A 26137-nucleotide genomic window follows, 5' to 3' on the forward strand; every position below is an offset into this window, starting at 1 on the left:
CCGTTTGGATAATCGATTTTAAATCAATACGATGAAGGTTCAATTTCGATTTGGTTGGATTTTTTATTCGATTTTAACACTATCTACCGTGTTATAATGGATTCTAAATGATCACGTAGTGCCACGTCGGAACTCAATCGACCGAAGACACCAGGTGTGCTGACGACACGTTGCGCGTTTGACTGGGCACACGTACGTGGTCCCCGCCCCGTAGCCATTTACTTCGTGGCGAGGCAATCTCGGCGCCTCCCTGAAACCGCGGGTCGACAAAGATCCGCTACGGCGTCTTTTGGAGTTGGAAGCCGCCCAGCACCGACATCGCTGTTTTCCCGATGACTTTGGTGTTCGTGACCCACGTGATGCTTTTTCGTTCGTCGAATATAGCGTTTGATGTTTCGAATGTCACAATCGATCGTCACCTTTGGATGCTAGGGATGCAACTTCCCACGTCGGTCTCCCGTGCTTGCGACGCAAGTTTCGAGCCCTGGAGCGGGGCACGTGGCAACTTCCCGTTGGACCAAACATTCGTTTCCTCCGGAGACTTGGGGAAGTCATCCCGCGGTCGACACAGTCGGTGAAAGGCGATGCTTTTATATTGTTTATTATTGACTGCAGTGCTACAGAAGAACGCGGTATCTTCTCATTGCCTCACTCGCAGATCCCTCAAACCAGTCTCTATATATCTCCGTAGGAGCCGTAGAGGCCACTCACTCATCCAACCGTTACTAAGACCTTTCGATCAAGAGAAAGCTGAATCATAGCTTATTTCTTCTAGCTAGCGAGCAACAAGAGGAGGAACTGAGCTGCTGCTGAGAAGTTGAAGACAAGATGACAGTAAGTCCCTGCCGTGAACTCTTTCTGTGTTCTTCAGTGTGTTTTGCTGCTTGTTGTGATGAGATGTGCTGGTAATGTTCTCAGATTATAGAGATGTGCGTGCATATGGACTGCTCTGGCTGCGAAAGCAAGATAAGGAAGGCCCTACTGAAGCTGGAAGGTAGGATACGAAGCTGTGGTGAGATCAATTGGTCCTTCACATGGACGTAGAAACTTATCCTGGTCGATTTATGTGATGGTACAGGGGTACATGATGTGGAGATAGATATGGAGAGGCAGAAGGTGACGGTGACAGGGTGGGTGGACCAGAAGAAGGCGTTGAAGGCCGTGAGGAAGACCGGCCGTAGGGCGGTCCTGTGGCCGTATCCTATGAATGCGGAGGACGCCACCTACAGCCAGGCGTACTACCACCTGCAGCACCCGGCTCCGGCACATCACCTGATCTTTAGCGCTGCTCCAAAGTCCAAGTATAACTATCGGAAGCATGGGTATGACGATTCGAGCATGCATGGTTACTACCAGAGGCCACCCCACAGCCATATCATCGATGAGAAGGCACGCATGATGTTTAGTGATGACAACCCAAATGCTTGCTCGGTTATGTAGTTACTGCTCTAGTTCGTGTGTGACAATCCAGCTTCTTTGGAAGTTTTGGGGTCTGTCATCAAGCTTGCACTCGTGTGGATAAAGGAAAAGCATATTTGGTTTGGTTCCCAATAAGGGATTCAATTCCCTTGTTTGCTGTCGATGATGTAAAGGCATATATGATTAGTAGTCTTCTTCTTTCTCACGTAAGAAAAGCTTCTTTGTTTGGTACACCTAAACGATTTCGCTCAAACAAAGATAAAATTCTGCAGCACACATGAAACTTGTGCAGAGCTCTTTTCCATTTGAGAAATACAAAAAAATTAGATGAGAATCTTACTCCACCTTAAATTGATCCATTAGCCGGTCAAAATTGGTCATGCTTGACCAACCGTTAGGCTTAGATGCATAATGTCGACGACAGATGCTTGGGGGCTGTGTTGAGCGCCAAGAGAGTGATCGAGACAGCCGAGGTAATGGAACGGGGACCCAGAAATCTCGAAGCCCGCCCTACACGAAGTGCTGTAAACCCCTCAATTGATGCGGTCCAATAAAAGGCCCAAATCATGTGCTGGAACGGAAAAGTAACAGGTGAAGAAACGGATCACCGTGATGCGGCGCATCCGACGGTACCTGGAGCCCGCATCGAGTTTCTCCCGAATCTTGACGCAACGGCTATTTACTGGCGGGGAGAAGATGGGTTGTTTTGTTGTCTTCCGCCTGCTGTCCTCAAAACCGGCTAAAATAGGAAGCCGAGTGCACGACTGCAAGCGATCGAGGCCAGGAGGAGAGACGAAGAAGAGGAGATCGATTCGATCCGACCTCTCACCATGGCGTCGCAGAGAGATCGTGAAAACCACGTCTACGTCGCTAAGCTAGCAGAGCAGGCGGAGCGCTACGACGGTGAGGACCCCCTCCTTTCCCCCTTCGAGGTCTCCAGACCATAGGGCCGATTAGACTGGGGTCTTGGTGGTGGTTTCTGGTGCAGAGATGGTGGACGCCATGAAGAAGGTGGCGAACCTAGACGTCGAGCTCACTGTGGAGGAGCGGAACCTGCTGTCGGTGGGGTATAAGAACGTGATCGGGGCTGGGAGGGCCTCGTGGAGGATCCTCTCTTCGATCGAGCAGAAGGAGGAGGCCAAGGGGAACGAACAGCACGTCAAGAAGATAAAAGAGTACAAGCAGAAGGTGGAGGCGGAGCTCTCTGGCATCTGCAGCGACATCATGACGTTGATCGATGAGCATCTCATCCCGTCCTCTGTCGCCGGGGAGTCGTCAGTCTTTTACTATAAGATGTGAGTCAGATCTGAGATCTTTATGGCGGGATTTTGGATGAATGCGTGCTAGATCTGGGGATCCATTTCTTTTGCTTGATTTGGCTGTAGGAAGGGAGATTACTATCGTTACCTTGCAGAGTTCAAGACTGGCAACGAGAAAAAGGAGGCTGCAGATTACTCTTTGAAAGCATATGAGGTAGGAGTTTTCCGCCTAGATTTGACTCTCAAGTTTTAGGTATTATCACTAATTTTGGTGCTTTTTTTAGTGACATTTTGATTTTTCCCTGCTCAAAATGATATTTTAGGACCTCTGCATAAGAATCAATGATATGTGGTGCTTCATTTCCTCCCTATATGGTCTTTGTATTGTTTACAATGACTGACTTCTAGCTTGCTGAGAATATCTTTATTTTTTCTCTTGGGATCTTCTGCTTGTTCTTAGTTTGTTGTCTCATCTAGTAATAGAGGAAGAACAACGTTCTCAGTCTATTACTTTGGCTCTCTCATAGAAAGATACATTTTATCTCAGATGGTAAATGACTGTTCTAGCAATCTGGTTGATCAAATTACTAGAGATGGGTGGAGACAGAAGAGAGAAAAGGAGTATCTGCACAGAAAGCATAATATTTGTATTGTTTCTTAAATAGGCAGCAAAGATGCTTGATGCAAACTTCACTAAAAATCAGAGATAACAAAGACCCCCCAAATACAGGGATCTCTAACTCTGGAACTGCATCTCTGCAAAAATTGCAAGTACAAGAGATGTCACAGTGATAATGTGTTGATGTTACTCGATCTTCTCCTAAAATTGTTGGCTTGGCGGAAATAATCATTTTTTGCACTTTATTAAATATTCTTTATTGGAGTCTACTCTTCAGATCCCTGATCAGTGTTCTAGGGCAAAAGGTGGAGTTGCTGATTCATGACATTTGGCCAAAGGAAAAGTGACACATGTCAATCATCAAGCTTTATACTATTTCCTAGGTCGAAATTGTCTTGTGCACATATAGCCATTTAAGTTTATTTTGGTACGTAATCTCTATCAACAATCTACAGAAAAGCTTACAGTCAATTGCGCGAACATCAAAACATAGACTCAGAAACCTTTGTGGCATTTTTTCTGAGGCATCAGTTATACTAAATATGTTATGCTTCTCTTTGAATTTATTTGGAATATTACTTTTATTTCTGCAGTTCTTTTTCAAGATTTTATTATGGTTGTGGTCGTGGTTGTGTTAGCTAATGTCTACACCATGACAGTGATATAGTGAAAACCAAATATATTGGGTGACATGCTGAACTAAGTTTGCATTGTGATTGCACTATGTTTACACTTTACATAGTAGTGTGTTATCTTAGAAACTTTCCTGAATGTCTCAAACCTGTTAACAGGCAGCTACCAGTACAGCTGAGGCAGATCTGTCTCCTACACACCCAATTAGGCTGGGTTTGGCATTGAACTTCTCTGTCTTCTATTACGAGATTATGAACTCACCTGAGAGGTATGACCTGTTACAGATTTTCTCATTATTCTGTTGTTCTTGCGACAGATTTCATGTTAATTAAACTTTCTTTTCTCAGGGCTTGTCACCTTGCCAAGCAAGCTTTTGATGAAGCAATTTCTGAGCTTGATACATTGAGTGAGGAATCTTATAAAGACAGCACATTGATTATGCAACTTTTGAGGGATAACCTCACATTGTGGACCTCTGACATCCCCGAGGATGGAGGTAATAGCAACTCTAGTATGGGTGCTGTCTTGAATACTACTGCGTCAAGGAGTCTATATTATGCTGTTGTTTTCTAATTTGGCATCTTGGTGTGTGCATAGCTCTATACATGAACTTGAACTATAGACCTATTTATTTATATGACCTTGAAGTGTCATATTTAGACATTTATGAATCCTTCCCTTAACATTGAGAATGTCTTCAATTTAGATCGAGAATATGTATCTTCTGCTGATTAAATGTGATTGAAGTTGCAGGGTCATATGAATATTCTTGCCTTGAAAGCTGACCCAATGTATGAAACAATAATGGAATAGTTGCAATCTTATCTTAGGCTTCTTCTGAACTACCATGCTAGTCATAAACTATCAAATAACTATCATTGTAGTTATACTATGCATCATATTACTACCATCTGTGGTATGTATCCTTCAATGAAATATTAAGTTGTAGTGGATTTTCATTACTACTCTATGCTGTCTGTGGACTTTTCTTCTGATGTTTACCATGCCAAAACATGTCATCAAAAGCTTAAGCTGACATCATTATTCCTATATCATTGGCTATTTTCTGAACTCCTCCCTATGAATATATTGATTTCTAGACCTCCGAATCAATTTATGCAATTAAAGACCTTTTGTTGTTGTCCCCTGACTGTTGTTTTTGCTTATTGGCCACTGCAGAGGATACTACAAAAATTGGCACGGGTGAAGATGCACAGGTAATTTATTCAGGCTTCTTTCATTGTTCATAACTTTGTAATTCTAGAGGTTTCAAGCTGAAGTCTCTCCCAGTACATTTCCCACGTATTCATATTTTAATCGCTGGCTAACAAATTTTACAGTGAGTTCTACCAGCTGAAAGCTAGGACAGCAAGGATAAGGTTGCTATGGGAACATACATTCTGGCCTATATGGGCTGGTTGCAGCTAATTTTAAAGTCTAGCTTGCATTCTTATGCCTGTAGTGGATTTTTGTGTCACTGTTGGTATGTCCCAATGGGATGGCTTGAATTCAACTAAATCTGCAGCTTATTACTTCACTGTCATGTTTGTAGTACATCTATCAACATCACAGTGTGGCTGTGTTTCAAGTGTTCCCTAAATTGTTGCTATGGAGTGAAAAGTAGATCCTTTTCTTTGTTCGTGTCTACTGTAATTAGTTTTTAGGGTTTGTCTTTTTGTTTGTCAAGTTTGCAGCTTTTTAGTTTTCTCCCACAAGAGAATGGAAAGTAAGCCTAAACACTAGACTTCTAGACTTCTTCACTCTAGGATGTTGCTATTTAAAATGGCATCATGCTGGGAATTCATTTGATGACTGTATCATACACCCTACTTGAACTGAGATTTGTGTTCCCATTTTGCCATCTACTGTCAAGTGATTCTTGACTAGAATTTTGGGTGTTGATTCAGATACAAATTATTTGAGGCATTGCTTCATTTCTATATACATGTCTTGATTACATTAAAAAGGTTTGTAGGGAGATACCTCTGTTTAAGATTTTCCGTTAAATTCTCTGCTGTGCATTGATTTCATGCTTTGATGCCTCAAAGACCTATAGAAGTGCTAAGAGAACATATTAGTAGATGAAATAAACAATTACTTTCCAGAGGCGTTTCTAAATCAGGGGCAATAATATCAATACACATTTGATTGAGGTTGGAATATTACCAAAATAACTCAGGTAAACAACAATAATTGAAATATAACATTACCCGACTTCTCAATTACTTAGGAAGAAAAGTCATGATTCATATGAACTTTCCTAATACCTATATACTGCCTCATTTGCTGAGTTCTCCTTCTCTTTTACATCAAAGAAGTGCTAATTTTTTACCATGTAGTGACTAAGAATTAGATTCAGGGCAAATAGAATATGCTAAAGAAAACAAACACAACATCCAGAATTCAGCAGGACTTGAATCTAAGCAGAGGCTAGAGATCAGCCAAATGTCAATTGTTACTAAAACACAATGTAACTGCATAGGTATCTAAATCATTTCAGTTAAAATTATGTCCTAACAGATAACTAAGATCGGTCATCAAGGTTCTTTGACCCTTCTCGGCCAAAGGAAAACATATAAATTTTATGTTCCGTTCGAGCATTAAAGCCTGCTGATGAGATGAATAGATGCTCTTAGCTGTGCCAATGCAGTATAACCTCGAAATGAAATATCATTAGATGGAATGCCAGTATGTTCAGTTGTTACTAAACCCAAATCCGTCTGAAGCAGCTCGTGGTACACGTGGCCTCACCGGTGTCTTTGAAGGACTCACCCTGAGATGCAGGATTCTCAATTCATGTTAGTTCAAAGAATTTCACATGCATTAGTTAAAGAGCAGTAAGAATATTGCCTGATGGGTAGATCTCCTAAAATTGTGCCGCTACAATTCAGAGCCATGATTGCACTTTCTGCCTGCATTCAAAGAAATGAATAATATTTTCAACATACCAAACTGTTGTCCAGCTTCATTGAGATGCTCAGAAAATGTAAAGATTGAAATGTAGGCATAATTTTTAGTCAAGGTATAATATTCAAGAGTAAGTTGTAATGTCTTTTTTGTTCATATTTTTCCTTCTATAAAAAAAACATGTTTCTTATTATTATATTCAAGGCATATATTTTTGTTCATAATTTTTTTCCTTGTAAGACAATCTAGAATTTCACTGCAGAGGAATGAAATGAATAGTATATTGCTTCTTATTGCGGGAAAAAGGATAGTATCTTCCTTTTTAGATTCAACAAATTCCTTTGTCAAGAAAACCTCTTACTGCAACAGTCCTGCCTTAAACGAACTTGTTTGATGTTTTCTTTTGAAATGTACACAAAAAAAAAAAATCACAACTAGAAAAGTACAAGATACAATCAATATAATCACACCTAATGGAACACTCAAGCATTGTAAAGCAAGTTAAGTTCAAATATAAATAACATAGAACAAAGAGCTACCCATACAACTTACAGCAACCAGTTTAAAAATTGAATAAACCGGATATATTACATCACAAGCTCAACACCCAAAGAGATTTATGCAGAAACAAGAAATTGAACTTGTAAAAAATGATTGTGAACGAATGGCACATATCAATCTTGTCCAAAAGATTCATAGGAAGTTAGCAGGAGAAATTCAATAGTAAACAACGCTAATTTTTTTGTTTGTAAGAAGGTGCTAATTAATAAAACAATTTGTCTTATAACCTAAACAGTGTAAAGAAAGAGCTAGAATATGGAAAGAGGATAAGGTTTTTTAATGGACAAAATGGTAGCACTCAACTGTCAGAATATCTGCCTCAAATCTGGACAGTCTTAGCCATCAACTTCTAGTGGAAAAAACTAAATTGCTCTTGCGTATATGTATTTAGTCTCAGTGAATAAAAAAGGTTACAATGAACTTACCTGAACAAACTCAACAAATGCAATACACATCGAGTGTACATTATCACCAAGTAGTCTCAAACGAGAAACCTGTGCAAAAAAATTACACTAACTAATAAGATACTATTACAAGCTTAATAATGTCAAGCACTTAGCTTTAAAGTGGTCATTTAGGGCAGTTATCTAACCTCACCACAAAATTGTTCAAAGAAAATTTTAATATCCATTTGAGTGACCTGCATCAGGACTAGAAGAATAAGTCCTTAAAAATGATCAACATGATCTTCGATGAACAATAGTTTTGACAGAATCATAAAATGACCTGCAAAATCACTTATAATTATCATTGTTCCATAATCAGAATCATAAAATCAGATTTCGTAGTTATGTTCTAGACACATGCCCATTAGTAACTAGGGAAAAAGATGGATCATAGTGCAGGAAGCAGAGATCTGTCACCTTCTTATCGATGTTTGTACAATAAACTGTCCTTACAACCATTTTCTTTTCATCCTCGGACTGCATCAAAATTTTAGCACTCAGAAGGACATCGGCAAGCATAAACTAACAAAGTGAAGTAGCATTAAACAATCTCTCTCTTTTTTTTTCTTTTTTTTCTTCTTTTTTCTTTTCTCTAAACAGTCTCTACAAGTAAAACTGTATGGGTGTTCACATGAAATGAGCAACCGTAATTACTTTAGGAAGAAATTTTGGATTCACTGGAATAATTGCAGTCTTTGAAGGTAATACTCTGACAGGATAATAACCTAACATCGTCCCACCAAGATTCAGTGCTGCCCTTGCACCATCTACGAGGATAAAACCATTCTTGTAAACTGAGATGTGATACATGCATATCCAAGAAAACTTTGACAATCATATAAACTTACCCTCATCAGAGAACTCAATGAATGCAAATCGTAGAACTGAATGGGGGTCACCACAAATTCGGCAATCAACCACCTTCAGTAAGAAAATACTTAAAATAATCAGTGAAAGAACATCAATAAGCATGTGATAAGTTCATTGTGTCTGCAGTGAAAGAAAAAAGAGATGGATAAGAAAGAAATATCTTCTATTAACAGTAACATTTATGGACAGAGGAAAAACTCCTTTTCCCTAATATTAAACCAACTTATCTATTATCCTCCAAAGTGCAGAAACGTAACCTTCTCCCAGATTTGCTAATAATTTGGTTGGCTTAATTCCTGTTTCGAGTTGGATAAGAACTTTATGTACATTAAGATTTTCATATATCTTAGATCTATATTCAACAAAAAGGAAAGGTTAATGAAAACATTGTTTATAGATTGAGAATGAGATGATTAAATATGAAGAGTTCCGTCATGAGTTGTGTGATTACCATGTAACTATTAGACTAAAGAATTATAAAACAATTATATGGTCAATCATGTTTTGCAAACTGAGATTTGGAACAATAAAGAAACAATATCTATAAAAAGTTTGTGTTGTTAGGATCAGGATTCAGGAAATTAAGGTGGATATATGGAATTTCTAAAATATTTTAAAAAATGTTTCATTTATGAACAATAAATATAGCTTCCATGCAAAATAGAATGAGGGATAATCAATTAAGACAATACAAACATAAATGTTTGATTAGATGACGAGCCAACTTGGATGTGGTGTGAGTAGAATAAGGCCCAAGACAACTTTACTACAAACAATAAGAAGAGATATAATTTATCTTAGTATGGCTAGGATCTTACCTTACATAAAAGTTCAATGGTGGGAAATTATCCATATAGTTGGCCTGAGATAGTTGAGGCATTATTGCTAGTTGTTGTTATAGTTGTAATTCCTGTTGAGGCATCACTTTGCCGGTCTTGTCAAATGCATTTTGTGGACATGTTAAGTTTAATTTTAGTGGACACAACTTTTTTATTCCTCTCAGTATTGGGAATGCCGGAGGATGATAACAGGGAAAATTATAAACCCATATGAAATCAAGAATTAATTTTCTAACTTGGTCTTTCAGTTGCTTTATGCATTTAAGAGCTAAAAAATTGATTTGAACGAGCCTCGTAATGACAAAGGGCATGCATCATCAAAGAGGAAGAAACTGCATAATCTTTAGCCGCAAGTGTGGGACTTTTACAATGAATATGTAGGCCTGCGAGTCTCTGTCGGAAAGATATGACAAGCTGACCAGGAACCAATCTTAACCAAGATCAACAGCAGATTAACTTGTTAAAGGACAAGACTTCTATCTGTTACTGATAGTCCCACACTTCCAAAGGTCATTTCACATTTCCTTGTTTCAGGTGCCAAAATGGGTGCTAAAAAGCATAGACTGTTAAAAAAGAAATTTCCTATGGCAAAGTCATGGAAAAGCTAAATGTGTTCCTTGGTCAGTAAATTGGAGGGAAGTCAACAGATTAAAAGCAAAAAAAAATGAAACTCCAACCAGTTTAGCATTATCCGGTACAGGAAAATATATGATCATTCCAGGTTTTGTAAAGCATAAGTAGGAAAATTCTAATAGATTTTGTGATTTCTGAAGTTTGAGAAACTTACTGGTCCACAATTAGAAAATAGTTCAGCAAGATTTTCTTCAGTTACCTGATATTCATCAATAAACGATCCACGTTAGCACAACAAACACTAATACTGAATAATTGATCAAGTCATTGTTCATGATTATATGAAAAAGGAAACAGGCAAATTGACCAGAACAAGTAACATTCACAAGAGTGAATGATCAGGCTTATAAAAGGTTTTTGATGGACTCACAAGCTGATCAATGTCAGAAACATATACAGTTCGCCTGATGCTATCCTCCCTCTCAGCTCCCCGAGGTCTATTATTCGTCCTCCTCTTCCCCTCGTTAGAACCATTTCTTCTCTGCCAAAGAACGAGCGAAAATGCAGTTCAACAAAAAGGATTCATTTCAAGCAATTTCTCGAATAAAAATTGATATCTTTTTTCTCCAATTCCATGAATGTTCTAACAGATCGCGGTTACTTTCCAATTCAAAGTAATATCAATGAGGTTCTATATTCTCAGAAAAGGATGGACAAAGCTGGACAAATCCAATATCCTTTGAACCCTACAATTCAAGCCATCTAAGCTTAATATCCAAATTGCAGTAAAAGAAAGCAACGAAATCAAATTCAAGAGAAAAAGAATCCAAGTAACTACTCTGCGATTAGGCTGATCATTCGATGATCCATCTCCGCTCGATTCCTTAGTGCCACCATTGTTATTGATCGGTTCACTATTGTAATAAAAGTCATTCCACGATACGAAGATGGGCGCATCGGCCGAGAGCCGGCCGTCAAATTTGCGGTGACCACCGGCGGCGTCACCGGAGGCAGCATGAGAGGAAGGGAAGAACTCCTCGGCGGACGGGTTCAATTTGGAGAGCAAGTCCACCAGATTCTTCACGTCCCTCCGGTACTCCCTCTCTGCCTCCGCCTCCGCCGGCGACTGGCGGTGGATGAACGGATCGTCCGACCCGATCGCCTTCTCGGCCACCGCGGCCATTTTATTTCCCTTCACTCAAACAAACACCAACAACAACCTAATCGAGAACCGATCGAATCGGACAATACGACCGATCAAGCAAGAAACGATGCTGGCTGGCTCGCTCACTTCTCTCGCTTATTCCTGCGGGCTTGTTTTGGAAGATTGGAAGACTGAGATGGCAAATCGAGGAGAGAGGAGAGAGATAGGGGGCGAGGGGGAGAAAGGTGAGACGAACCCGACGGAGGGGAGATGTTGCGATTAGCTATAAATAGATGGATTATTCGCTGCTTGCAGCGTTTAGTTTGTTACTCTCACTAAATGAGAAGGGACAGATAGACCGAGAGAGAGAGAGAGAGTTCCCATTTTGTTGAATACTGTTTATAAATAAGATTATACCGTATCATGTTAAATAGATGAAATAGGAACAGACAAGTGTAGTTAATTCATCAATCTCCAATTAATTTTAGGATTGGATTACAAAAGATTGTTATCGAGAGCAGATAATAATAAGTAAGCATTGGAGATGAATGAAGATGGAAGCAGGGCAGCCCAACTTCAAAGGAACAGCAACGCGTCAGCCTCACAAAGCCTGCTTGTGAACAAATGGTGAGAATGGAATGACACGGATGAAAGACGGATATATGATAATGTCCATTAATGCATGTATTTGATTTCTTAGTAGAAATCGATCGAAGCGTCGATGGGTCTCCGGAGCGTCGCTTCGGGTGCAGGTTATGATAGCATCGTACGGCGGGGATTGGATCGAGGGAGGAAGGGGCAGCCTCTGATGCCCGTGGAGGGGTACCGGTTTGACGGTCAACGGTGAGGCACGTGGGGCGAGGGCGTACGGACTGGGTTATGCGACCGGCGCTACTCGTGCGCGTTGGGTTTTGTGATGGGGTTGAGAAAGGACGAAGGCCGTCCGATTGCCGGGATCAGCATGGATTCCTCCGTGTTGGGTGCCTCTTACATTGATATCTACCCAGTTTTCAGATTTCGTAGTTGACGTGGTGCACCCCATCACTGCATGAAACCTTAATGCATTAGGATGGGCCCCGTCTTTCTGGTTGTAACATCACCTTTACAACACACGATGTGAGCCCCCACATTATATGATATGTCTCTTTTGATCCCACACAACCTGGCTACTAGCTGTGGGTCCCATCATCAATCTGCCAATCTTGTGCTCTCCACATTTTATTTATTTTCTTCTCCCCATTTTGTACACTGTGGTGAGAGATAGGGAGTGTGTTCTTTTTTTCTGTGAAGGCACCAACACTTCATTAATTTCATATTTATAGAGGAAAAAGTTGTTCGTTTTCACCTCTTACGTGATCTTTCTCTGCGTCTCGCGTCCTCATCATTGTACATAAACAAAAAACCCGTGACACATGGAACATCTCAGAGCATCTGTAGCGAGAGAGAGGGCAAGAGAGAGAGAGAGCGAGAGCGAGAGACCAATGCTAGCTTTTGAGAGAGTAACCTCTCCACCTGGTGGAGTTGAACGAGACCTGTGACCTACCAAGCACAAGAGAGAGTGTCTCTGCGGCAAAGCATGGCACTCTTCCCTGGGGAGAGAGAGAGAGAGAGAGAGAGAGAGTACCCAGTTTGAGTCAGCAGTGCCACCACCTTGGCATATGATTTGATTGCACTGCTGGTGATTAGATCCTTTCGGAACTTTCATTTGGGAAGAGAGAGAGAGTCTGTGTGTGTATGGAATGCATGAACATGAGCTTTTCATTTTATGGAGTTGTTCACTGACCTACACCATCATCATCGCCACAATCACTACAGAAAGGAGCTGTAGTGTGGAAAGGTAGAAGAACAGATTAAAGAACCAGGGGATACAGAACCTTTTCATGTTTCCATCTTTGGTTACCAGCTAAACATGAACCACCTTTTCAGGGACATCTTTTAACCACAGACCTCTCCACCATGGCCTCCGGTGCTACTTCTCAAACTGCCCAAGCCTGTTGTCTGCCAGCATGGTTCTGCAGGCACACCTTTTGTACTCGCACCATGTGAACTCCCTGTACAAGCTCTGCTCTCCTTCCCCCATCAGCAGTGGCAGAGGTGCCAATCTCTCTCCGGAAGGTGGCCCCCCAAAGTAGACCATGGAGACTCTGGACTTGGAACCATTGGCCAACACCCTGTGCCTCACACTCCTGAATCTCCCATTTGTCAGAACCTGCAGTGAACAAACTCCCAGTCATATATATATGTATATATATATATATGATGATGATGATGAAGAACAAGCCCACAGAAAGGAAGGCATGGCTAAGACAAACTCCCAGCCCTTCAAATTCAACATACTTATAGAAATGGGTGTCACAGGCTAAACATGTGGGGTCCCATCGGATGAAGACCTTAATTAATGTTTTCTCGAATAAAAGCTCCTATCTCATAGCTACCTAATCACATCAAGGTTGCTGTCGCATCGCTCCACCCTGTGCAGTGTATGCAAGGACCATGGTGCTATATTTAGCTTTTTACCTTTCTGACAGATCAAGGGTGTGAAAACTATGCTACCTAGTGCCATTGGTATCATCAAAGTTGATTGCAGCAATCAGGTTCGGAACATATATATGAACTATGAACAACATGTTCATCACCTGTAAGGAATCACCAACATTGATGAAAAAGGATGCTTGGTCGGGAAGGACGGAGACCCAGCTGCCATCTCTCAAGGAGATCTCCAGTCCCGCAATGTTGTTTGACCTCAGCACTGATATTATCTGTGGGTCAGTGTGCTCTCCAAACCCTGTCATGGTACCATTAAACCCCGGGCATGGGGGGTAATGGTTCAGCCTCAAGACCGAATCACTCTCCTCGTCCATGACAAGCTTGCTGAACACATTCCTTGGCTCAATCTTCAGCCCATCAACCATCAGCTCCAAAACTTCACACGCCAGCTTCCTGACTGCTGATATGTACTCGTTCAACGCAGAGCTGCAAGATGGCCACCACGAAAGGCATCAGTAGCTAAAGACAAGGAATTATTGCAAGATTGGGTGGGAAGCAGCAAAGTAGTACCGGAAAGAGCTTGCCGATGCGTCCATGAGGAAGGGTAGTGACATGGGCTTGGAGGTGATCTGCATGAGGAGGTACTCTACCCACCCCATATCTCCATTACAACCAATAGTCCTACTCCCGTAGCCGAAAGGAGTTGCCGGCCCGACACGCTCCTTCTCTGCCTGCGGTAGCGCGAAGAACTTCATCGCTTCTTCTTCTAGACTTGCAATGAGCTCCATGGGGATCCTATGGTTGGTGACCTTGAAGAATCCGAGCTCCTCGCAGGCTCTCACGAGGAGAGCCTCGGAGCCCGGCTCCGACAGGTCGATGACAGGAATACCGGAGAAGTAGGGGCTTGGTTTTTGTGGCCTCGGGAGGGAGACTTGTCCGAGAGCTGGTTTTGTCAACACCACCATGGCTCTTGGAACAGCAGAAACAGAGCAAGTCTTCCTTGGGAACAGAGAACAGGGGATCGAGTTGGGTTAGGCTGTGGTGGACGATATCGCTGGCTGGCTTATATAAGGGGGCAACAATATAAGCGGTGGTTGAAGTGTTTTCGTGGAATCCAATAGTAACTCTCCTTCCTTTTCACTGTTGGGTGCTGTTCCTCTGAAAAGGATGGAATGCAGAGCTGCTCTCTCTCTCTCTCTCTCTCTCTCTCTCGGAGAGTCGTATGCATCACCGTCGATTCTTTTAACGTAAATATAGTCATGACCATAGTGGTCCAAATAATATCTTACTCCTACTGTAACGCGAGAGGCAAGGACCAGTCCATGTGTGCCAAGACTTCGCCGTCGTCCTCGAGAGTCACCACTATCGTTCATCCGATAGGCTGGCCATGAGTCCTGTGATGGCATCTCTCTCTCTCTCTCTCTCTCTCTCTCTCTTGAAGTCGTAATTTATCTCGAGTATCTTGTCTCATAAATGAGACGTTTGAATGAAAATAACAGGAAAAGATCAGGTAATGTCATAGGATGGATGACAGAAGCAGAAATGATATGACGACTGACTTCTCCTGCTCGGTTAATATACACTGCTCCTGCTCAGACAATGTTACATGCAACACGATATCATGTTGATCGGAACATACCGGATCTGGCACGGTGACCCAGAAAGGGCTCGACATGTGATGTAGGCAGCCATCGCGTCGACGGCCGACGTGGTCACCTCCCCGGCTGTCGGCTAATTAATGCGCGTGCAGAGAAGGCTGACATTTGTGCATTTGTACAGTGACAGATAGGGTAGATTGATGTCCAGGTTCTAATTGGCCATTCCGAACCCCTCATGACTCGGCAATGGTAAGTAATGACAAGAGACGCACAGAGAAGAACGAGTGATCACTGCACATATCGAACAGTCTGGTTCTGGCTGGTGTTAGGCAGTAGAGTGGTCATCTGGTCATCAGTCACGTTGGTTCCGTATCGCCCACAGTTCCATTTCAATAGGAGTTGCTGGCTTATCCTTCGCCATGGGGCGTCATCGGTTTGATTGTATCGGGTGATGGATCGCATCGATGGGATGGCCGTAGCGAATACAGGGCTTGTTTCTTTGGGGACAAGTAGAATTTGAGGGTCCTGTTGACTATTCATCAATAGTTCTTGAGTGAGCGACTTGAAAAGGTGGAGAAGGTTGAGTTCCAGCAAATTTTGTTTTCATAGATGTCAGTCTTGTCTTCTGGAACAGTAGATTTGGATCTGAAATCGACTGCCTGTGTCTTTGGTCGCTCAAGGACAGTGACCTGTTATAATGATTCATCACTTTCTTCTATTTCTTTCTTCTTTTTTCGGAGGAGACCCCCCCGCTTTCAAATGAATCATGAATCATTTCGTTTTATCGTCATGTCGATTTGCACCACCAATCAAGGAGGGTTATCATGTCGATTTACGGATGCACGCGGTGGCCGTGGTCGAAAACCAAGAGCCCATTTGCAACCGGAACTCAGCTCTGGCTGTGTCGATGTGTAGCCCATCTGCAACTTCAGCGCTGTGAACGCAAGAGTTCTGTTCATGTTTACATCCATCGCATGTATAAACTTGATTAAAAAAATATTTTATTTTTCTGTAACCAGTCTTTTATATCACATGAATGGAGCAGTATCCGATCAAATGAATCACGAATAATCATCAGCCAGAAAAATAGAACTATCGAACTCGATACTTGACGCAAGATGTCTGCCTCTGTTCTATAGCACCCAGGAACAAGAGGAGAGGAGGCACATAACCGGAAGCCCACTCAAGGAATCACACTTAACGCAGGGAAAGGGCAACGATGGACATCAAGGAAGCCAAAGCCACCGCGCGAGCGCCTGGAGTAGCCGCGATGGCTCCATTCTCCATGGCCGGTGCAGGACTGGGCGCCATGTGGTGCTCCTGCGCGCTCACCTGGATGAGTGCCAGCACAAGCAGCAGCAGGGAGGCCTTCACAGAGCAGCTCACTAATGCCATTCAGAGAGAGAGAGAGATTGGTCTTTGTGAGGAAAGCAGCAAGCAAATACGCAGGCGGCGGGCATCATTTATGGGGTTGGGGTTGGAGGAAACATAGCCGACGAGGGAGGCGAGAAGCTGAAATACGTTTCTCGATGTCGCAATGGCCCACCTCATGCTGAAATTGTAGCCGTTGGAAGCGTCTCGATTTGGGCCGCGCAGCGAAGTCTACGGAACGTTGAACGGTAAAATTAGACATATATGCCGAACGAATTGGCGTTGACGTGACAACAGATTGTTTTAGCTTGGATGTCTCGTGGGTTTAGGATTCTACGCAATTGTTGTGATGGTCAATAGTGGGGTATTGAATAGTTTGGCGATCAATGGTCATGCAGAGCCATGGAATCCTTCCCTGTTCTCTCTACCTCTGCCTCTGAAGTCACATATCATAGGTGAAATCTGTGCTCAACCAATTGCAAAGATTCAGTAACATCAAATGATCATCTTTTTCGAGTTTTGGGCACATAAGAAGGCCATCAGATTGTGCAGCCTATCCCAATACTTAATCGAATCAACGAGAACGCGGTGTTAATTGCTACATGACACACTCACTGCTTCATGCCTCCACTTTGATCGCCTCTGTGTCGTTCTCTTCGTGAGCCGCGTCGTAGGTTGCGTGAAGACCGACGAGCACATAGTAAACCAGCATCACCGCTGTGCAGATCCCAAACCTCACAAATGCTTCGTAGCCGAGCGAACCCATCAGGAACAGGTTCGTCGCGATGGAAAGCGACGGCAGCCATGGAACCAGGGGAACGCCCCACACCTTCGGCGCCCGCTGCTGCGGAACGAACACCGCGAGGCCTAGCGTACTTAGAAACCAGAGTGGCATCGTGATCGCGTATCCGATCCAGCCTTTCGGGTTCGAGTTCCAGTAAGCTGATACGCCGACGGACGAGGCAACGATCACGGCTAGGAAGAAGACTAACTTGAAGAGATTGGCTCTCGGGGTGACTTCTCGGTTGTAATATCTCCTTACGAGCAGTGCCAGCGCCACGAGGGCGAAGATGAAGAGGGTGCTGATGGAGGAGACGGTGGCGAGCACATCCAGGCTCGAGAAGAAGGCGATGCAAGCGCTGGACATGGTGACCAGGAGCGTGGCGTAGACGGGCGTGCCGGTCTTGGGGTGTACGAGCGCGAAGTAGGGCGGGATCATGTGGGCTCGCGCGATCTGCGTGGTGTACCGCCCCTGCCCCAGCGCGCCGACGAGCAGTCCCGTGGTCATCCCCTTGAGCGCGCCGAGTGCCACCAGGTACTTGGCCCACTTCATCCCCGCTGCGGCGAACGCCACCGCGTAGGCCGCGTTGGGGTCGAGCTGGTCGAAGCGCTGCATCATGACGAGCACGAGCGCCATGACACAGTACACGACGGTGATGGCTGACATAGAGCCGACGAGGCCGAGCGGGACGTCCCTTGCCGGGTTCCTGGTCTCCTCCGCCATGGTGGCGACCATGTCGAAGCCGGTGTACGCCCAGTAGACGACGGCGGCAGCCTCGAACACCCCCTTGGCGCCGTTGGGGAAAAGGGGGGCCAAATTAGTCGGGTCGGCGTGGATGAACCCGGCGACAATGATGAAGCCGATGACGGCGACGCTGAGGAGGGAGGTGATCCAGTTCAGGGTGGAGGTGCCACGCGTGCCGAATATGGCAACGGAGGAGCAGGCTATGAGGACGACAACGGCGATCGGGTCAAGGAGATCGAAGCCGGCGGCGAGGGCCGGGGCATGGATGCGGAGGGAGTCCGGTTCGCGGCCGAGGAGGGTAGCGAAGTAGGAGGTCCAGGAGCGGGCGAGACCTGCAGCGCCGACGAGGGCCTCGAGAAGGATGTTGGCGGCGGCAAGGTAGGCGAGGAATTCGCCTAATTCGATGCGAAGATACGAGAAGGAGCCTCCGGCGGAGGGGACGTCGGAGGCGAACTCAGCGTACACGAAAGAGGAAAGAAGGGCGGAAAGGCCCGCGGCCGCGTAAGAGAGAGGGATGGCGGGGCCGGCAGCGAAGCGGGCCTCCTGGCCGGTGATGACGAAGATGCCGGTGCCGACGACAGAGCCAAAGCCAAGCCAGGCTAGGTCCCACCAGGACAAGCAGCGGCGGAGGCCATGCTCGCTGCGGCGGGGGAGGGCGAGGAGTTCTGCCGCGTCGGTGGAGCGGTGGAGGAGGCGGTCACGGAGGCGTGGGCCGGTCCGAGAGAGGGCCGTGCGGTACGCCCCCCAGTTCCGGAACGATGGTTCCGGGAAGAAGTCGTTCTTGCTCCACCGCCAGTAACTCCGCTCCTCGCCTGCTGAGATGGAAGCGGCGCCGTGGCTCACGTCGCCGCCGATCGCTTCCATGGACGGAATCACGGTGTATATTTGTGATTGGAACTTGGGCTCCAATATATATTATCCACATAATAATATAAGATCCCCTTCCAATTGCATATGCCTCGAGAAATTTGTAAATTAGTTCCACAAGTCCGTGTATTCTTAAAATACGCTTCTTCCATATCTGCATCAGTAATACGGTATCAAAAAACATTAAAATCATGATTTTTTGTGTGCATATACTTATAATAATATAAATATGTGTTATTGGCATAATTCGTTTGACAACTGGCAGTATCTTTGGATGTTAAGCAGAATCTGTGCTATGATCTTGCTAAGATCGAGTTATGGGAGGATGGCCGTGGTTCAATGAATCTGGACCAGAAGCAATTGCCAGCTGGCTCGTCGGTGCACGTTTATGTTTCGTCTCACAATGGAATTAGATAGATAATTAGCATCCCTCTTTTGGTAATGCAAGTATTTTGCCATGATGGTATCGCCGTCATGTGCCCTTCCATAATAATTAATTTTACTGAAATCATGCTGATGTTTCCAATCATCAATACAAGTACACACACCCGTCTGCTAATGACAAGTAACGAAGCGCCCATCCGTGGCTTCATGCCTCGCCTCCTGCACCAGCTGCTGCTTTCCTCTCTGCTTCCGCTAAATCTGGTCTTTGGTACTGCCCGTGCGCCATGTCGTAAGTAGCATGGAGTCCAAAGAGCAGATAGTAGATCAGCATGATCCCAGAGCAGATCCCAAACCTTAGGAACGCCTTGGATTCCAAAGAGCCCATGAGAAACAAGTTGGTGGCGATCGACAAGGACGGCAACCATGGCACCAGCGGAACCCCCCACACCTTCGGCGTCCTGCACTGTGGCACAAACAGCTGGAGTCCCAGAGTGCCGGCCACCCACATAGGAACCAGGATCACGTACCCAATCCACCCATGGGGCCTCAGTCCCCAGTAAGCTGAAATGCCCGTGGAAGAGGCAATGATGACCAGAAGGCAGATGACCAGCTTGTGGAGGTCCCTCGGAGTCGAGACGTCTCGCCGGTAGTACCGCCTCACGAGAAGCGCGGTGGCCATCATCATGAAGATGAAGAGAGTGCTCACGGAGAGTAGAGACGCCAGGACGTTCAGGCTTGAGAAGAGCGCGATGCAAGCGCTGGAGATGGTGATCAGGAGAGTAGCGTAGATAGGGGTGCCGGTTTTGGGGTGGACCAGAGCGAAGAGTGGGGGAATAATGTGACTCCTGGCGATGTGAGTGGTGTAGCGAGCTTGCCCGAGCGCGCCGACGAGCAGCACGGTGGTCATCCCCTTGAGAGCACCGAGCGCGACCAGGTACTGCGCCCACTTCATCCCCACGCTCTTGAATGCTACAGAGTATGCCGCATCCGTGTCGATGTCGGTGTACTTCTGCATCATGCTGAGTGAGAGGGCCATCAGGCAGTATATTGCCGTGATGACGGACATGGAGCCGAGCAGGCCCAGTGGTATGTCCCTCGAAGGATTCCTCGTCTCTTCGGCCATGGTGGCGATGTTGTCGAAGCCACCGTAAGCGAAGTAGACGATCGCCGCCGCTTGGAATACGCCTTGAGCACCGAAAGGAAGAAAGGGCTTCAGATTGGTGGGTTCTGCGTGAGCAAAACCGGCAACGATGACGAAGGCTATCACCACCGTGTGGACCGCCGAGGCGATCCAATTGAAGTAAGAGGTCTTCTTGGTGCTGATCATAGCGATGGTCGCGGTGGCGAAGAGCACCACCACCGCAATCGGGTCCAAGAGATTAAAGTCCTTGGCTAGATTGGTGTGGATTCTTAAGGAGTTCTTGGGGAGGTTCAAGAGCGAGGTCAAGTAGGAAGTCCACGAACGGGCCACGGCGGCACCGCCGATGATGCTCTCCAGAATCAGATTAGCCGCGGCTATGAATGCGGCGAAGTCCCCCAGCTCCACTCTCAGGTAAGCGAAGGAGCCTCCGGCGACCGGGATCTCGACCGCAAACTCGGTGTAGCAGAAGACGGAGAGCATTGCGGAGATGCCGGAGGCGACGTAGGACAGGACAATAGCAGGGCCAGCATGGTCGTGCGCTTCTTGGCCGGTGAGGACGAAGATCCCGGCGCCGATGACGGAGCCGAAGCCGAACCAGGTGAGATCCCACCAGGTGAGGCAGCGCTTCATGTCGTTGACGCTCTGCCTTCGGAGGTCAACGAGCTCGGTGGCGTCATCGGATCGGCCGACGAAGCGGTCCCTGAACCGGCGGTGCGTCTGGCCGAGCGCTGATACATAGGCCGGCCAGCTCTTGAAGGACTCCTCGGGGAAGAAGTCTTCCTTGCTCCATCTCCAGTAGCTCCTTCTCTGGAACTCAGCCTTCGATCCTTCCATGGAGCTCCCCATCCCGGTTTCTCGATGGCTCAGCCTCTTCTGCTGGTGGAGTGCTTGATATATAGACAAAACAGAGGGGGCAATTCATAGTCTTCCACGGGTAAACGACATCACAGGAATTGTGGAAATCGTCGGCTCCATTGTTTGATAGTTCATCGTTGAAGGACTTGTCATGGGAGTCTGGCTCATGCTCACGGAAGATCGAGCAAGATTTGGAATCCAACAGTCCTTCAGTGGGAAGCTCCTCTACAATATGTGTGGAAGGAATCCTTTGGTCATCCAGATTATGGAAATTTCATAGAAGGGGAAGGAATATAGAGACAAACTATCGATATGGACATCTGAGGCCTCAGCTTGCCGTAGAAGAAGACGCATAGCTTTGTACTATGGCCATGGATATTTTCCAACATCAGTCATAAATGCAACGTCTGATCCCACATCACCGATGGGGTCCCCTGGGTTGGACGATACGCCAAGTTGCAAGTGCCAGCCGCACATCGGTGAATTCAGGGATGATGATGATGATGGCCTAACGAGGGAGACTTGCACTGAACCAGTGCAAATTTAGCCAATGTTTCGACGCAATCTAAACGTAGGACATTTCTTCACTAGGGGTTGACAAAAAAGTCCATGTTAGGCGGCAAGCAGGAAAATGGGGGGTTGACGACGGCTGCCTATGACAAGCCCATCCTTATGTCAATAATAGAGAGGTGGGACCCTAAAATGGCATTAGATGGTTGTTGAGTCCATCTAAAATATATATTATCACACGTAATCATATGAATCTATAAAACAAAATAAAGACAAGTATCTTATGATCACGTGACAACCTTTTTAATCTCATTTATGTTGTTGTATATGTCATTCTAAATATCCAAATGTGTGGCATGAAAAATATTGATGGACTCAAAGTTATGTTATACTAAGGTTTGATCTATGACCTACGAGCTTGACCCCATGATATTAATAGTTGTTAGGTTTAAGGGTGTAATTCTTTTGTTTAAGATAACTTATCAGATTTTTTATGCTATTGCTTATGTGTTTATTTTAAATCATATAGAGATTTAATAAGTCTGTAACTTTTTTTCTCCTCTCCAAAAGCCATAAACCTCTCAGATTATTCTATATAATTTTTTCTTCTAATTCATCATTTAAGAAAATTGTTTTAACATTCATTTGATGGGTTTCGAAACTATGCAATGTCGCGATTATAATTAATAGTCTAATTGACGTTATTCTTGTAATCGAAAGCCATAAGGAGTTTTATCCTATCCTTTTCATGGTATTTTGTTAAAAATGTGATTAGCCTTGCTTTCCCTCACAAATTCTAGGATAAATCAGAATTTATCAACGATCATCTCTTTAAAAGTTAGATTCTTACGTTTAGCAATACCATTTAATTAAGATAAATATAAATTAATACTCTCCTGACATGATACCACTCCGTTTTCTTCACCTCAATCACTTTGAATTACTTTGATCTATTTACTAAGTTGATTCTCTACTTTATTCTTATAATATTTAAATACTTCCGAAACCTTATTTTTATTTCTCAGTAAATACTATCTTATGCTATCATCCATAAAAGTAACAAATTACCTTTTTTCCACCTCTAGCGTGCACAAACTTCATGTCACATATACCATTGTGAATCAATTCTAGAGGTTTGGTTTTCCTTTCAATTGAATGAAAAGGTGTCTTAGCCAATTTGGTCTCTACACATATTTCACATGTATAATTAGGATCAACATATAATGAAGGCAATAAATCTAAATTCATTAATTTTCATAAAGTATTAAGATTTATATGTCCTAATTTACCATGTCATAAATTTGAGGACTCACTCAAGTAAACAAAAGACTTATTTTTATTGAAATCACTGTGTACAGCCATTACTTTCTCTTTGTTCATCTTGGGTTCTATCATATTTGCCTTTGACTCCTTTGCCAGTCTCACAGATTTCCTTTCTGAAGTCTGATGCTTTCCTCTATCCTTAATCTTTTGCTTGTGCTTTAGATATCTTTCCACGTCTTTCCAAGCAGGTAGTGATTTTTCAATAATTGTAGCAACGTGATATGTTGTATAATATATTGTCCAAACCATTGAGGATATAATTTTTGCACAAAAAATCACTCCTACTTTCACACATTTCATTACAATGAACTTCTTTGGCTTTTCCTCATGAGCAATAGAGACAAAATTAATTGTCATTGACACTCAATAAATGAGTTCTAAAAGAAGAAAAAAAATTGTGTTAATATTGTTGGGGTGAAGGTTGTATTTCTTTTATTTAGAATAACTTGACTGAGAGAAAATGGCTAACTCGAATGGAGAATTTAGATTAGATTAAAAATGATTTGATCGAGACAAGAGTTTGATTCTTTTTTCTTAAGATGAATTTGACTTAATGATCATTTTTTTTCTTACAATAGTAGTACTCCAAATTACAGGAACAATGAATTCCATATGCTTTTGTATTCTCTCTTTGATCGATGTCAAATGAATTCAAGAATGGAATTTGATTTTTTCATAGGATGAATATATACATACTCTTTAGGGTTAAAAGATATATCCATTCATGTGAAAATTTATACGTATGCGGATGAAATTTTTTTAATTCATTTAATAATAAATTTGACCTAACATTTCCAATATATTTTACGCTACTGAATAAGTGCCTATGAAAGGTTATTATAGATTATGCATTTCGTCCCTGATAATTAGCTCTTGAATTACATGCAATATTTATATTTAACATATTTTTTCGAATCTTAATCTGTCACTTGATGTGCTTTTAAATTTTATTATATTTAATAATGTATAAAAAGAATATGCGTATATTAAGACTTGAGACATATTACGATATATTAACCAAATGATGTCTCAAAAGACACATAGGATTGTGAGAGTTCGGAATATGAGTTCGATCTCTCATAGTGATGTTGGATTGGATTTTGATTTTGATTTTTTTACATTTTTTTATGTGTCTATCCCATCTCTATTAGAACAAAGTTTAAATGCTTTTTAATCAGATTTTAGACTCAATCAAATAGAAAATTAGATAGGGAAACAGGTGAATCAATTGCTTACCGCTCTCGTAATCAAACAATCAACTCTAAGAGACTATTCGATAGTGATATGGGTGATAATTTCTTAGCAAATTAAATGCTAACCAATCTCTTAATCAAACCATAAACTACAAGAGAAAATTAGGTAGTGATACAAGTAATTAAATGCTAACATTTAACTCAATTAGGTGAGAGAAAATTAGGTAGAAATTTCTAAGCCAATTAAATGCTAACATGTGATTACATCCGCTCTGAAATAGTCCACTCTAACACGATCTATGATGATATTAATTATACACGTTAATCAAATTCTCACACACTCTATCTTTTTATCAAAGTTCGATGATGTTATGAAACTATTCTAACAAATTAACTCACCACTTAATCTTGTATAAAAGATTATATGTTAACTCGCCTAGAGCTCTCGGAGTCCTCCAAATCCTACGTCACTTCTCTTCCAAATGATTTGGGCACTAGAGAAGGCTTTTATTAGGCATGCATCTAACATAATTTCCATAATACTCTTCGTTAAACTAAATAAGCTCTCGTTGCTAGACTTGAGATAAGATTTATAAGAGCCAAAGTTGACTCTAATCCTAATACCTCGGATTCTACCTTGATGGTACATAATCTAGACAAGATATAATAAAAAATCTTATAAAGATAATTTTGATGAAGGAAAAAAATAAAATTCAAATTTCACTATTTTCATTATGAATTTATGGATTGTGATAATTTTACACAAATCTCTATCTACTCTTTTATGTGTCATTCAAACTCCTTATTTTTTAACAATAATTATCTCAATGATTGATTGGTTATAAGGGTATCTTATGAATGAATATATGTTTGTTATTGTAATCACTCTTGATAAATCAATTTGATAAGGAAAACTATTATTGACGTCTTGGTTAATTCGATGTGGTTTGAACTCATATGTATATGTTTGTTTATGGTGCTTTCGAGGTAGAAACATTGAGCTCTCGATAGACCACCTATATGAAAATAGAGGTCGGAAGAGGTTTCCCTACTCAATCCCTCCGATGCCCAAGTTAATTATCCAAGATATATGAGTATGGACGCGAGTAGTCAACAAAAGTAAGCCCTCCCCTTCTCATGTTGAAGATGAGCTCTTATACATTGTCACAGAGGGATAAAATATTCTGAGAAGGCAACATCTAATCACCTCCGATAACATTTCCTTAGCTTGTTGTCCACATGGGCGACAGGGGGGTAGCCCATAACTGTAGACTTTGGACCCTTGTTCTGGTGGGCAAGCGGGTAGAGGGTGTCCCTTGCCTTTTCTTTTCGCCCTGGACACCGGGTAAATGGTCACCGGATGACCCTTGTCCACATGGACTCCTCTCGCAACCCACCACGATGGTGAGCAAAAGAGGAGGGGTGGGTGGGTGATGGATCCCCATCTCTACCCAAGACGTGGAGGTCATGAGACACTACCCCTGCCCCGACCCAAGTGGTAGAGGTCGTAGATGAGGAAAGGAGGAACCCACTTTCGCACCACTTATAGCCCACTTCAACTCCTCTCGTAGCCCACCTCAACGATGAGTGGGAGAAGAGGGATAGGTCATGAT

The 26137-nt window shown here is 43.3% G+C and overlaps 6 protein-coding genes across 6 annotated transcripts; 2 read left to right on the plus strand and 4 right to left on the minus strand.

Annotated features, from left to right (window-relative positions):
* Positions 1 to 676: 676 nt before the first annotated feature.
* On the plus strand, positions 677 to 1652 carry LOC135643297 (heavy metal-associated isoprenylated plant protein 28-like). The gene is made up of 3 exons (XM_065160085.1): positions 677 to 834; positions 919 to 994; positions 1079 to 1652. Exons 1-3 carry the CDS (start codon positions 829 to 831, stop codon positions 1438 to 1440), a joined length of 444 nt encoding a protein of 147 aa, XP_065016157.1. The 5' UTR covers positions 677 to 828; the 3' UTR covers positions 1441 to 1652.
* Positions 1653 to 2118: 466 nt separating this feature from the next.
* LOC135643296 (14-3-3-like protein D) lies at positions 2119 to 5565 on the plus strand. The gene is made up of 7 exons (XM_065160084.1): positions 2119 to 2322; positions 2408 to 2714; positions 2805 to 2892; positions 4089 to 4198; positions 4278 to 4426; positions 5110 to 5147; positions 5271 to 5565. The coding sequence occupies exons 1-7, from the start codon at positions 2250 to 2252 to the stop codon at positions 5271 to 5273; spliced, it is 768 nt and encodes a 255-aa protein (XP_065016156.1). The 5' UTR covers positions 2119 to 2249; the 3' UTR covers positions 5274 to 5565.
* Positions 5566 to 6325: 760 nt separating this feature from the next.
* On the minus strand, positions 6326 to 11590 carry LOC103991619 (polyadenylate-binding protein-interacting protein 9). The gene is made up of 10 exons (XM_009411125.3): positions 10965 to 11590; positions 10557 to 10667; positions 10341 to 10385; positions 8693 to 8765; positions 8499 to 8611; positions 8262 to 8321; positions 7991 to 8038; positions 7824 to 7892; positions 6781 to 6842; positions 6326 to 6703 (listed from the first exon to the last, which is right to left on the minus strand). Exons 1-10 carry the CDS (start codon positions 11307 to 11309, stop codon positions 6625 to 6627), a joined length of 1005 nt encoding a protein of 334 aa, XP_009409400.2. The 5' UTR covers positions 11310 to 11590; the 3' UTR covers positions 6326 to 6624.
* Positions 11591 to 13003: 1413 nt separating this feature from the next.
* LOC135642453 (gibberellin 2-beta-dioxygenase 1-like) lies at positions 13004 to 14932 on the minus strand. Its single transcript, XM_065158615.1, has 3 exons — positions 14328 to 14932; positions 13907 to 14243; positions 13004 to 13479 (listed from the first exon to the last, which is right to left on the minus strand). Exons 1-3 carry the CDS (start codon positions 14720 to 14722, stop codon positions 13240 to 13242), a joined length of 972 nt encoding a protein of 323 aa, XP_065014687.1. The 5' UTR covers positions 14723 to 14932; the 3' UTR covers positions 13004 to 13239.
* A 2284-nt stretch (positions 14933 to 17216) lies between these two features.
* Positions 17217 to 19180, minus strand: LOC135642991 (cationic amino acid transporter 5-like). The gene has a single exon (XM_065159475.1). It carries the CDS (start codon positions 19113 to 19115, stop codon positions 17346 to 17348), a length of 1770 nt encoding a protein of 589 aa, XP_065015547.1. The 5' UTR covers positions 19116 to 19180; the 3' UTR covers positions 17217 to 17345.
* A 415-nt stretch (positions 19181 to 19595) lies between these two features.
* On the minus strand, positions 19596 to 21746 carry LOC103991623 (cationic amino acid transporter 5). Its single transcript, XM_009411128.3, has one exon. It carries the CDS (start codon positions 21487 to 21489, stop codon positions 19708 to 19710), a length of 1782 nt encoding a protein of 593 aa, XP_009409403.2. The 5' UTR covers positions 21490 to 21746; the 3' UTR covers positions 19596 to 19707.
* Positions 21747 to 26137: the final 4391 nt, after the last annotated feature.

This window comes from Musa acuminata, chromosome BXJ3-7, assembly GCF_036884655.1.
Source record: "Musa acuminata AAA Group cultivar baxijiao chromosome BXJ3-7, Cavendish_Baxijiao_AAA, whole genome shotgun sequence".
NCBI classification, from domain to species: Eukaryota; Viridiplantae; Streptophyta; class Magnoliopsida; order Zingiberales; family Musaceae; genus Musa; species Musa acuminata.